The sequence below is a fragment of the Galendromus occidentalis genome, unplaced genomic scaffold, assembly GCF_000255335.2.
Source record: "Galendromus occidentalis unplaced genomic scaffold, Mocc_1.1 scf7180000076951, whole genome shotgun sequence".
Taxonomy (NCBI): Eukaryota; Metazoa; Arthropoda; class Arachnida; order Mesostigmata; family Phytoseiidae; genus Galendromus; species Galendromus occidentalis.
Genome location: NW_003804940.1, coordinates 554,599 through 566,780, shown reverse-complemented (window position 1 = coordinate 566,780; position 12,182 = coordinate 554,599). Strand labels below are relative to the sequence as shown.

The 12,182-nt window shown below is 51.2% G+C and overlaps 1 protein-coding gene across 1 annotated transcript; it reads left to right on the top strand.

Moving 5' to 3' along the window:
• Positions 1-2,648: 2,648 nt before the first annotated feature.
• Positions 2,649-11,447, top strand: LOC100902774 (death-associated protein kinase 1). Its single transcript, XM_029110668.1, has 31 exons — positions 2,649-2,858; positions 3,287-3,400; positions 3,573-3,671; positions 3,815-3,913; positions 4,025-4,123; positions 4,252-4,350; positions 4,859-5,056; positions 5,236-5,334; positions 5,490-5,640; positions 5,818-5,909; positions 6,036-6,167; positions 6,324-6,393; positions 6,499-6,716; positions 6,874-6,958; positions 7,155-7,286; positions 7,403-7,548; positions 7,658-7,766; positions 7,843-7,934; positions 8,033-8,110; positions 8,198-8,270; positions 8,383-8,492; positions 8,603-8,650; positions 8,756-8,944; positions 9,090-9,163; positions 9,244-9,342; positions 9,429-9,480; positions 9,568-9,660; positions 9,872-9,992; positions 10,091-10,270; positions 10,488-10,546; positions 10,730-11,447. The coding sequence occupies exons 1-31, from the start codon at positions 2,649-2,651 to the stop codon at positions 11,030-11,032; spliced, it is 3,723 nt and encodes a 1,240-aa protein (XP_028966501.1). The 3' UTR covers positions 11,033-11,447.
• The last annotated feature ends 735 nt before the right edge of the window (positions 11,448-12,182 follow it).

Sequence of the window (12,182 nt, the reverse complement as noted above, 5' to 3'; positions counted from 1 at the left end):
ATGCTGCGGCGTCTTCTTCACGTCGGCGGTACCTGATCGGCCAGCCCAGCTGTCGAGGATTCGGTGGATAAGTGTCACCTCCCTCTGAAGTGGTTGGAGCGGCTTCTCGCCGGAGCCCGTGCCCATCGTAGACAGCATTTCTTTTGGAACGAGCGAGTCGTGCGACAACGTTGGATCAGAGCAGCGAAAGTCCTCTGGAACGACAAATCCCGAACTTATCAAGGCTTACCTTGACTTATCGAACAAAATGCTTTCGATTGCCAGGGGCTCCAGGGTGAGCAGCACGGAGCGAGCGGTATACGGGAACGCTGGAACATTTAGCAAATCAGTCAGAACGTTAGCAATGAAGAACGTCGGCTCGAAGCAGACGGGTCGTGGGCAGAGAACTCCACCACAGAGCCGCGTAGTATGACCGTTTGTCGCCGCGCGATAGGTTCGCTAGTCGGCTTTGGACGTTTCGTCAGACGATGACCCGTCGACGGCAACTCACGACGCTCGACATTTTTACTAGTCCAAAAAGTGCAAGCCTCTATTTTTAGATGCCCCGGCATCTCTAGCCGCAATCCAAATCTCGCAACGTACGGACTAATTTTTTCAGTTTTTTCTCATCGAAACTGAAGACCATACCGATTTCCGCTCAGACTTCTTCTCCTCGAGAAGGCTATCAGGGATCAAAATCGACTCCGAGTTCTGAGTTCTCTATCGCGGGAATCTGCCGAAGAGTCGTCTGTCTATACTCAGGGGGGAGATGGAGCCCGCTGTGTGAAGCGTGATCCCTCCTAATGCGAGTCATGGGTATAGTGGCTCGAGCGCTCGTGCGACGAACTGCATTCCGTTCGGACAGATTCACTGACAGACTAATCGGATAGCTGGCGGGCGGGAAGGCAGCTCGGCTCGTTGGAAACTTGTTTCGCGGACCGTAGGACGGCTACGCCTCAATCCGGGCGTGACATTTTTCCGCGGTGGTAGTCCGCGTTCCCTGCCGCTCGTAGTCCGGACGTTCTTCGATTGGCCCAGAATAGATGGGCTGATGCGGTGGCATGCGTTTTGAAAGGGTTTCACCAGGCCGACATCCTAAGGATCCTCTTTGATCGACTTGAATCCCGTGCAGGTCTTTATTCTTCACGAGGAGCAGCCTTGATCCGATTCTTACTACGGCGCAGAGAGCCGGTTGGAGTTCCTTGATAGCATTCTTTATCAATGTCCGAGCAAAACGCTCACTGGGTTACGACTCCGGCGCAGAACTGTCTGCGTTAGCAAGACCTGTCGTCAAGAAGTGCTGGCGCCCTCTGGTGATGAGTTAGCGAAGCTCCGACGATACGGATCCGAGACGGAGCGGGAAAAGGAACCCGGCGCCCGCCATATATTCTCTGTCGTGGTGGTCATGATTAGGCGTAATTTATGCATTTCTCCCCTGCGGCTGCCTGATGCGGTTCGCTGATGGAGTCAGATTCGACACGATTCGGTCCGCGTGAATACGTCTATCGCCTCGTGAGGAGGACGGAAATATTGCTCCCGGTCCCCGTTTTTCGTTTCCTTCTCCATATCCATCGGGGACACAACATCGCGAGGCCTCTTTTCCGTCGTCCGAGGCTTCCGGGAGTCTTATACTAGCTCTCTCCAATCGGAGTCGTCCGGCAACGTTAGAGAAGGTGTCGATTGTTCGCAAACATTGATCCCTGATTTTCCGGCTTTCTTCGAGGCGCTCAACATCTCCTCCTACCGAAGCGTTCGTCAAGATACGTCGACGTTGCTCGTTCTACCATCGGAAGCGGAGGGCGGGTGCGTGCTTGTGACGCCTACGATCCGACACCAAGATCGCCGACACCGATCCCGTCCTCCTGGTGCTGTCGTCAATCTCCGCGGATCTGTCATCGAGCTCTCACTCTGACTAAGGGGAGACGGTGTCCGACTAGGGCTCCGAACTACGTTCGTTTACGTCTTATTCGCTCAAAACGGCCGACGTCTTCAGTTCGAACACTTTCAAGATGCGTCTTCGCCTGGGAAAGGGAGCACTGAACCGACGTCGCCGAACAGAACAACATAGCTTGCCGCTGCGCCGGCAACACCAAGCAACGAAATAATAACGCCGCAACTTGTATCGCTAGCACGGGTCGTCGGACAGCTGTTTCTGAATCCGTCTTTCCCGAGTTTCGAATCTCAGTGCAAGCTACGTCCATCGTTCGAAAGGGACACGGTTCCTACTGGTGGCCGAGGGAAGTGAACGTGGAGCGCAAATTTCTTCCGTGGCCTGCCCATTGTTTGGGGGAACCTACGAGCTTCAGAGGACTCAACTTCAGGAGCGCTCAGCAGTCTGAAGAGCGTCAGATCCCCCCATCTGGGCGCTTGTGTCAACTGTCACGGACACTGTCGTTGTCATTAGGTGACCCGATGCATCCCGGTGGAATCACCTGTGATCGGGTTGAATGCAAGCCCCGACTCTCCTCCTCTGCCCCGCTCCAGTGCCGAATGATTGCGGCGGGTGCCCTGCGCCGGGCTGTCGTCGATTGATCATGTGAATCGCCCCGCAGTTCAATGTGAGATCTTCTGCGAGAACCCTGAGTTGTTTTCATTTGAACGAACAGCGAGCTCGTGGGTGTTCTTCGACGTTTTGAAGCAGTGGCTCGGTGATCGGAGGATCTCGAATCATGGTTTCTGTAGGACACGACGAGGATCTCGATCCCGCGAACGAAGTCGATGTGGAGTCTCTGATCATGCAAATCACATCGGAAGAAGAAGAAGAGGAAAAACGAGCGGCCGACTATGCACGGCGACCCCTACAGGAGTTGTGGCAGCGGAAACTTGTGATTAAAATGAACACGGTCCGGAGTCCTGTAAGCTACCCCTATCCGAGCATTGTAAGTAACCAAAAACGATGGCTTACGGTGTTTCGGAATCTGCTCTTCCCTGCCCTAAGGCTCTGGGCTGTCAGAGCCTGGAGAGGACGACGATATCCTCGCTAGTATTTCTCGTTCGACATATTCCGCGTTTGGGAGCTCAAGCTCAACCCTTTAGTGGCGGAAGGCACGTTAGGTACTGAAGGCGTGAGCATGGTCGATGCTTCCGCGCTTTGTTTGACTAAAATGGAAGTTTTGATGGTGATGTTCGCCTACGTTATGCGGACGCATCTACCAATCGGCACACGAATCGGCACAACGAATTCAATTGTCGAACAGAGCGTTCTGAGGTAGAGCGGCCGTCCGAGTGACGGCTGACTACCTGAAGGAAAAGGCAAAAGATAGTTTCCCTGTCTAATTCGATTTCCCTCTGTTCCATGATAACCTAGCGGGACGAGACATTCATATTGGCCGAGCTCTTCGCAGCTGTGGAGGAGGGCAATCTGTCGGAGCTCGAAGATCTATTCAGCGAGCCGGGGGTCGATCCCAACATGAGCAACAAGGTTTGTAAGAGGGTTCACGGGAATCATCTGAAAGCTCGCTGCCGCCTTTCACAGAGGCTCAACTTCTAACGAACGTATTTTTCCGCGGATTGAAAAAAAATTGGAGTTTTTCAACGAATCGGCCGAACCGAGCGAAGTCCGGATAAGCTGAATGACCTTTTTCGTTTATCAGCATGGCGAAACTGTGGCCCACATAGCGGCGGGGGCAGGCAGACTTGACGTGCTCCGGTTCTTGAAGGATAGAGGCGCGAACTTCGACGTTTCTGATTCGGTGAGTGAAGTTAATTTTTGTTCTTGGAATAAATGCTTCGACGTTTGGATGAATTCTCAATGTTGGATGATGCCACCGGGCTGTTTCGTCTTCGCTTCGGGAGGCGGTAGTGCGAGCGATCATTGTGTTCTGTCTCATTGCAGCACGGCGATAGCACAATGTACTGGGCAGCGCGGCAGGGTCACACCGACGCGATCCAGTATTTGTGGGAGCAGAAGGCCAGAGTGAACACCCACAACAAGGTGAGCCATTATTCTAGCGTTCAATAAGTAAACGGAAACACGCCGCTATCGGAATCAACTCCCAGATCGTCAATATTGAACTGAACGCTAAGGGATCGATGAAAATTTCAGCAGGGGGAATTTCCGTTGCACGTCGCGGCCCGCTACGGACACAGAGCGGCTGTCAAGCTGCTGTGTTCGCTTGGTGCAAATATTAACAACGTCGATGAGGTGAGAAAGCATGCATTCCCTTCTGCAAATATATCCGAGCCCTGTGCTGCTCTCCAATGTATGTATTTGCGTGTTCTGATCAATGTCTAGCACAGTGACGTAACTCCTCGCGAAAATGAAAATTTCAGCACGGAGATACGGCCCTTCATATCGCAGCCTGGCACGACTTTCCGGCCATTATGCACGTTTTATGTCAAGCTGGTGCTTTGACCCATCTGCGAAACAGAGTTAGTAGCAGGGAGTTGTTTTGCATAAATTCCAGTCTTCAACCACCGGTTAATCGACGTCGAAAACGATAGAATTATCGTTTTTGCCGGGGCTCCTCGGGGCCGGTAGGAACAAAGTTCTAATGCGCTGCTTTCCGCTGCCACCGTGCGCGGATCGATGACATGTGTGATATCGGTCTCGAAAGCGACCAGGGAATGAAGTCCGCAAACATATCTCGCAAGCGAGATTCGAGTCGGAGCATTGCCGAACGCCGACATTCATCGATCGATACGATCGATCAGTCAACTCCCTCTTTGGCGGCTCTGATATACTGCTGGAATGAGGCGACTCCCTTCACGCCACCGACGAGCGGACAGCCGCCTCGGAGTGGTCGGGACCGTACGGTTCTGGAATATTATCGATTAATTTTCATCCAATACGACGACATCGACGATGCTTCCAAACGATGAATAATTGATCTGACGAATCTGCTCTCGAACTTCAATGAACGAAAACCTCGTCCGGCAGGAAGGCGAAACCGCTTTGCACGCCGCGGCCTCCCGGGGCCACACAGAATCGGTCCGATGTCTTTTGGAAGCCGGAGCGGAGCTGGAACTGCTCGACAAACACGGCTGCTCGGCTCTTCACCTTGCCCTGCGGCGACATCATGTTCCCGTGGCGCTCGTTCTTCTCGAAGCTGGTTGTCCCAGCGATGAAGTAGATAATGTGAGTTCCGGATCCGAACGATGACAAATTGTATATGAGTGACGATAGGCCAGCTTTGGAAGAACTCTTTTTAAAGTATTCGGGCAGCTCTCGTCGATAAGAGGCATTCGCTCATCGTCTAGCGAGCGCTGCGAAAGCCGGGGGTTCTTAATCAAGATTCTTCACGCACGTCGTTACAGCACGGAGACGCACCGATTCACGTTGCTTGCCGAGACGGGCTCCTGACTCTAGTCGAATCTTTATGTGCCCTCGGATGTAATATAGATGTGCCAAACAAGGTGAGGGAGCTGCATTCGAGATTTTATTCGAGACTGTCTGGTCCGTTCGGAAGCGACCATGCATTCTGATTCTCGGCCCTTTGTGATCGATCGCTGTCCATGGCGCCGACATTTTGCCCCACTGGAATGCCGTCTCATGCAGGAATGTCCCGCAGGTGGGTCTCTACCCCATACACTTAGCAGCAAAGAACGGCCATGATGAAATCATCAGATGTCTCCTTCTCGCGGGATGTGCTGTTGATACAAAAAACCGTGATGGAGTTCCGGCCGAAATCATATCATTAGCCCAAGGACATACTCAAATTGGTGAGTTCGCTCTGAGGATCGAAGGGAATGCTGCACCGGGCTTCATATATTCGTTTCGCTCGACGAGTTTCCGAATACCCGGGGGAATGGTCACGATTATTCGGAGCCGGAGCTATTCAAAAGTATGCCAAGTCAATAGGTCTCACGATTCGTCTTGACTAATCAATTGCTTCGCAGGGGAACTCTTAGCCCGCCTGAAGAACGACTCCTTGCGACAGGATTTCGTCAGCCAAATGAAAACGAATAACCAACAGCTAGCCAAAATAAAGGTGTGGGAGTCTGGGGAGAACATGAAAATCTTGAACGAGGCGATACTTCTCGGCAACTCGGCTCGATCAGCACCTCCATATTTGTCCAAAAGCCAATCCCCGAAGTTATTTCTTGTCTGCCCACAGATAAAAATCCTCGGTCACTCGGGTTGCGGGAAGTCCACCTTCGTAGAGACGCTGAAGTGCGGCTATTTCAGTAGCTGGTTCAGAGGGAGTCGGCCGTCGACGACTACCAAACCGAACAACGTGCAGCAACAAGTGAGCAGTTTCGATCGTGTATTCAATCAATGTATTGGTAGTTATCCGGAAGCCGTTTATAGCAATCGAGGCGCGATGATTGTCTTGACATCTGACCCGCGAAGGTTACAGACTTCATCGGGTATCCACCGAGGGCTAACGTATTTTCTCCGTCAGGTTTCTGCGGGTCATGTCCATCCCGGAGGCAGCGTTGGCAGCAGCATTAATAGCAAGTCAAAGAGCAGCTGTGAGTATGAATAAAATGAGAACATCAATAGAATTCTCGGAATGATCGAGCGAGGCTGCGGCGAGAAAGGAAGAGGCGCTAATGGATGATGTTCTCTAACCGTAGTAGTGTCTGGTGGCAACTCATCTCGCTCCTCGACCCCGGAGGATATGTTATGCGAGGTAGACTCGGAGAACAACCTGAAAAATGTGGGTTTAGCAGCTGCCATGGGAGCTGAGTGGTCTCAGACTCGAAGTAATCAGCTCGCGAAGGGATGCTCGGAGACCGACGTCTTCGAAAATTCAACGGGTCACAGCTATACGCGCGGAATCGAAATCCATCAGGTGAGACGTCGCTCTCGACTGTCGAGACGAGCCCATGGCTGACATCTGATTATGTGAGATCTCGAACAAGGAGAGCCTCGAACAAGAAGATAATCCGGAAACCAAGAAACGAGGGAAGCGTTTTCCGACACCTCAATCGGAACTTTTTGATTCGTAGACCGCCTTATCCGGAGTTGGGGACGTGAGTCTCTGGGACTTCTCTGGCCACGAAGGATATCTCCTGACTTTCGACCACTTTATTGGTTCGTCGCCCGAGGCTTAAACGATTATCCGCCTATCCATTACTCCTATAATGTCTCTCAGAACAAATCATATCGCTACGGGATCAGAGCTCCTTGTCGTATTGAGTGAGAGTTGATCGCATTCTCGCACGGGTCGATCCATCCTCTGTGGGATAATCCTGGTAACATTCTTGATTCGATTTCTCCAATCCACCAGGTAACCCTTATTGCGTTCATCTTGTTTGTTCCCGCTTGATCGACCCGGTCGATGTTCAAGTGCGGCAGATCTCATTTTGGCTGACGTGGCTGATAGGACAAGCGCCCCCGGTGGAACCGTTGGGCATGGGAGGTTTGTCGGCTCCCCTTTCCACAGAGAGAGATCAAAACTTATTTCGGGCTATCGGGTCTCGGAACATGGGAATCAGACTTTTCTTTGCTCAACGTAGTAGTTGTCTGTGCTTTCAGGGAAATCGAGTCAAGCACTACATGTGGCGTATATCGCGACCCACGCAGACCATTACGGCTCTCAGAAAGATGCTGAAGCTATAGCTCAACAAGTTTTCGATCGACTACGAACGAAGTTCCGACACAGCTTCAATTTGCATGATCAGGTTCGTTAGACCGGGAGCTCATTTCGTTGGGAGAATATCGTATGCGAAGAGTGATGAGCGTCAACGGCCAATCTCAGAGTCAAAGACACAGTCTCTTGCATTCCTACAGTTCTTCGTTCTCGACGCTCAGTCCGTATCCGCACCAGCTTTGAAGAACCTCAAAGCTTATCTCAGCTCCTTGCGCACCTCAATACTTCAGCAACTGCCACGGTCTACAGGTAAGCTTCATTCGTGGTTGCTACGCGTCTGTGTCTCGGGTATTCACCGGATTCAAATCCTTGAACCTTCCCCTAGGTCTATTGGAAGCCATGCTGAGTCAACTAGCCAAATGGAGGAGCGCCTCGCCGACTTTCCCTGTTCTCACCTGGGATCAATTCCGAGACATGGTGAGTTCGCACGTCAGCAGCCCACATAGGTGATCCCACTGTCGTTGATGTGCTCACGCGAGCTTCATTTTAGAAAATAAAGGAACGCTTTTCCCCAGGTTCGACTCCAGATCAACCCCTTGGTCGGGGAAGAGCATTTGAAGGAGTTGGTGATGCAGTTGACCCTTATCGGAGAGGTGAGATGTAGACTAGAGTCCATCGTCCGACACGGATTCCCAGTTCTTCGAGTCTCAAATTATGCTGACGGATTTTTTTTCTCGCAGGTCGTGTACAGCCGATCAGATACAGAGGACATGGTAGTGCTGACACCGCAGTGGCTCGGCTCCGAAGTGATTGGTAATTGTATTGCCAAGGAATTTTCCGATTTCTTCCAGCAGCGCAAAGTGGTCTGCTCTCGTGAAGAATTTCTTCAGTTAGGACTCTCCCAGATCGTAAATTCTATCCGTAGGAGACGTTTTGGCGCATGAGGAGGTTGAAAGAGCGAGGTCGTCCGGCTGCTACTCACCCGAAGCATTTCAGCAGATTTTCCCTGAAGTCGATGCTGTTGATCTGCTCCAGGTGAGTCTAGAGGCCTCCGTTCGCCTGACGGGTCCTCTCCAAGAACGGAGGGATCGAAATTCCGGCGTCGTCCCTATTCTGCTTGGAATAACTCTCTCGCGTATCCTCAGGTTTTCGAGAATCTCAAGTTGTGCACTCAATACGACAATGCTGGGGAGGTAAGTTGGTGATCGAAGCGCTCTGCAAATCTCATTGATCGCTTGTGCAGTGTGATGGGTAGCTTCAATTCTTCAGCCTTATGGTGAGCCCGCGCCCGATTCCAGGTGGAGTACGAGTTCCCATGTTACTTCCGGCCATTGGCGGACAGGTCGGAGGAATCAATTTGGGATCTCTTCCGAGCCAGCTCAGAGGTTTCGAGAGATAAGAATTATTTCCAAGTTCACCTGGGCGTTCATGTGTCGCCCTTCGACAGTCATCCTAGAATTCTCTCGATACTGTTCCCTCGAGTACAGGCGAGTTCACTTATCCGATTTTTCCAAAGTTGCCTGAATCAAATCCTCGCAGGTATATAGATATCATGAACGTACCATGTTCCGGAATCATTGATTCTCCATCGGAGTCCTTCATGGGGATCTCAATCTGATTTCATTTCGACAGGTGCACTTGCGGCGCATGGCTCTGCTTTCAGCGGGCCACGGGAGCGATTTGACGCAGTGGCATCTCGGCAGCAGGTGAGGAAGATACCGTCACGTGAACTGATGGAATGTGAGAAATGCCTCCGCCTCTAACGTCCGGTGAACATTTCCTTCAGGTATCTACATGAAGGCCTCGAAGGCGTGGTCTTTCTGGAAGGCTCGAGAGACGCTCTCGAAGTTCAAGTTCGTGGACCGGCAGAGAGCCATACGAACTGGTAAGAGCGAGTGCATACGTAAATTAAAGGGTCGGTTTCGGATCGATACTCGGTCGCAAAACACCTGAAATTTTCTCTCTCCTTAGTTTCTACTTCATGGAGGAACTCCTAGCCGTCATTGATGATGTACTTCTGGAGGTGAGGATGAGTTGGATTCTCGACCCGGGATCCCTAGGGATCCGAAGGATGCTGGGAGTTGACTGATTTTTCTTCTCTCTCAATCAGGTCTGTCCCGGTATCGCTTTCGTCAGGAATCTCCTGTCCGTTGAGGATCTCAGGAGCTCGCCTGAGACAGCCCACGCCTACCCCGCCACACAGGTAAGTGACCGTCGGGGATCAAGGGAGGAATTATTGTTTTTCTCTTCCCCTAATCATTTAATACGCAAGAAGGAAATCTGATCATACGACTGGTTTCTCTCTGAACACAAATGCTGGTTTCTGCATGAGCGGTGAGAGCTTCGAGCCCCCTGGATTGTGAAGGTAAACAGACAGTGATCGGCTTCTAATATCAAGGTGTTCCGGGACATAGGTGATGAGGGCGATGCTAGCTGACGGACTGAAGGCGGCGGTGGAGCATCCTATCCGAAGAACCAAAGAGCTGGTGACGAATTTGCTAGGCTGTTCCCGCGTAGGGACCGCTTTCGTGCCGGGTGAGCTTTCTCCAGCGTTCGTCGGTCAGGGGCCCAGATTTCCTCGGGGAATCCTCTCGATAAAGGAACTTCGCACTGAATTCAGAACTCTATTGCAGGTCCGTCCGTTCATGCGTCGCAACTTTCTGTGCTGACTCGACAGAAGCTTGGTGCGGCCCTTGACCCACCCGAAAAACTCGGTCGCGACTGGTGTTTACTCTCGGTCCAGTTGGGATGCGCCGACATACTGCCAAGGTTAGAGAGGAACCGAATTTCTCCTTCAACGCAAAATGATTTCCGTCGTGGATTTACCGCCGTACATTCTTTCAACTCGATTGATCACTTATTCCTCTCAGGATCGAGTCGGATACCTTCGGAGAAGACTGTGATTATGACAAGCAGCAGAAAAGCAATGGTAGGAATCGAGTCTCGCTATTCGACCCCTAAGCTTAGTTGTTCCGGAATAGGAAATGGTGCGGAGATTTAGTGCTTGATACGGCCTTCCAGATCCGAAAGCTGCGGCGAGTTCCAAACAGTTCTCACCCATCGCAAATGTCCTCCATCAATGGTCGAGGGTGAGTGGCGAACTTTAGTTCAGTCCTCTGGTTCCGAAACTTGACGTTGGCGACTCTGACGGCAGCCGTGTAGAATATCTTTCGACGCTCCTCCGAGTGGTCGATGCGACTCCTCGGTGGTCGGGACTCTCGGTGACGTGACTGGAGCGGCAACTCTATTCCCAATCATTAACCCAATTCCAGGTTTCTCAGAGCAGCATCGGGGCTCTAGCAACGGCTCTAATCGAACTCGGCCGGGGCGACGCCGCAGACATCGTTCTAGGAACGTCTCCGTTACTACAGATCGTTGTTCCTTCGAGTGAGGTCACGGGAGGACCGACTCGGGGTCTCATCGATCCGTTGGGGGCTGCTTATGGGAACTCAAAAGTCATTCCGGAAAGCCACCCGCAAAATAGCGGACTGGCATTTAGTCAAGGAGGAGGAAAGCGAGCGCTGCACTCTTCAACAGGTCTATCGAGCGCTTCGAGTACGAGCATGTCGAGATAGTACATGTCGGGACCATAACGTAATTGAAAGTCGTCCTGGATTCCGAGAAGGAGCGGAACCAGGATAGAGACCTTGTGATTCCTTATGAATTTGGGATGATAGAAGTGGCGGGGTGCTTAGCTTGAAATTTTATTCGGTCGAGCTAAAGGGACTCCATTGCCCCCGATCAAGTTGTGGAAAGTCGACGGGTTCATCCGCTGGAAACAATCCGTGAGAGCTCTCCTTCTTTGTTACTAATGTAGAAAGTGATAGATCATTGTTTAGACAATTCCGAACTATTCAGCCGTTTGAAAGCCGTTTCAATTACTTCCGCGAGCTGAGATTAGGAATTCTTGACTCAAACTTAACTAGAACCCTGAAGTGCCATCGATTAATGTTTTTTTTGTGATGGCGCGAGAGAATCATCTCAATAGTATATGAATATCCTAGATACTGGAATTTAGTTGTAAAAATTCGAGTCGCGATCGGGAATGCGAGAGGGAAGTTGATCCCATTGTGCTCAATGAGACGAGTCCGGACAATCCTTCATCGAGCAGGGGGATCGGCTGAATGATGCAGAAAACGCTGCACTTCCCACCATTTTGACCCTTATCTCAAAGGGAACCAGAAAGAATGATCGAATGCCATGTAATTAAATTAAAGTGTTTCTCGTTGCCTTCCTCCCTTGCGGGGGTCAATTATTATTCCGTGTTTTCAATATGATCCACCATCTATAAAATCAGGTCGTATTTCGATGTGCGCTTCGCGGGGGGCATTCCAGTACACACATCTATCTATTCCACTTTTTTCTGAGATAGAATCCAAGACTTCTCTTCATCCTATCTGAGAACGACTCATCTCGCCGTACCGGGATCGCCAACAGTATGAACTTTTCTGGGAGAGTCGCTAAAGAGAGAACTCCGACGCTGTTCGAGTGCTGCCTTTAAAAAGAGCTCAACAGCTCTCGAGAAAAGTCTCCTGATCTCCCTCCACACGACGATTCCCAATTACGATCGGGTAGCTTTTGTAGGAGGAGAGTCTTCTTTTGTCGCTCGAAATTTACTTGGACAAAGACTCTGCGAGCGCTTTGTTCACAGTTCACCTTTCTCCAGTGCTCCTCTCGGAGGGAACGCATCTCAGACGGTCCTCCATCGACCATCGCACATTCTAA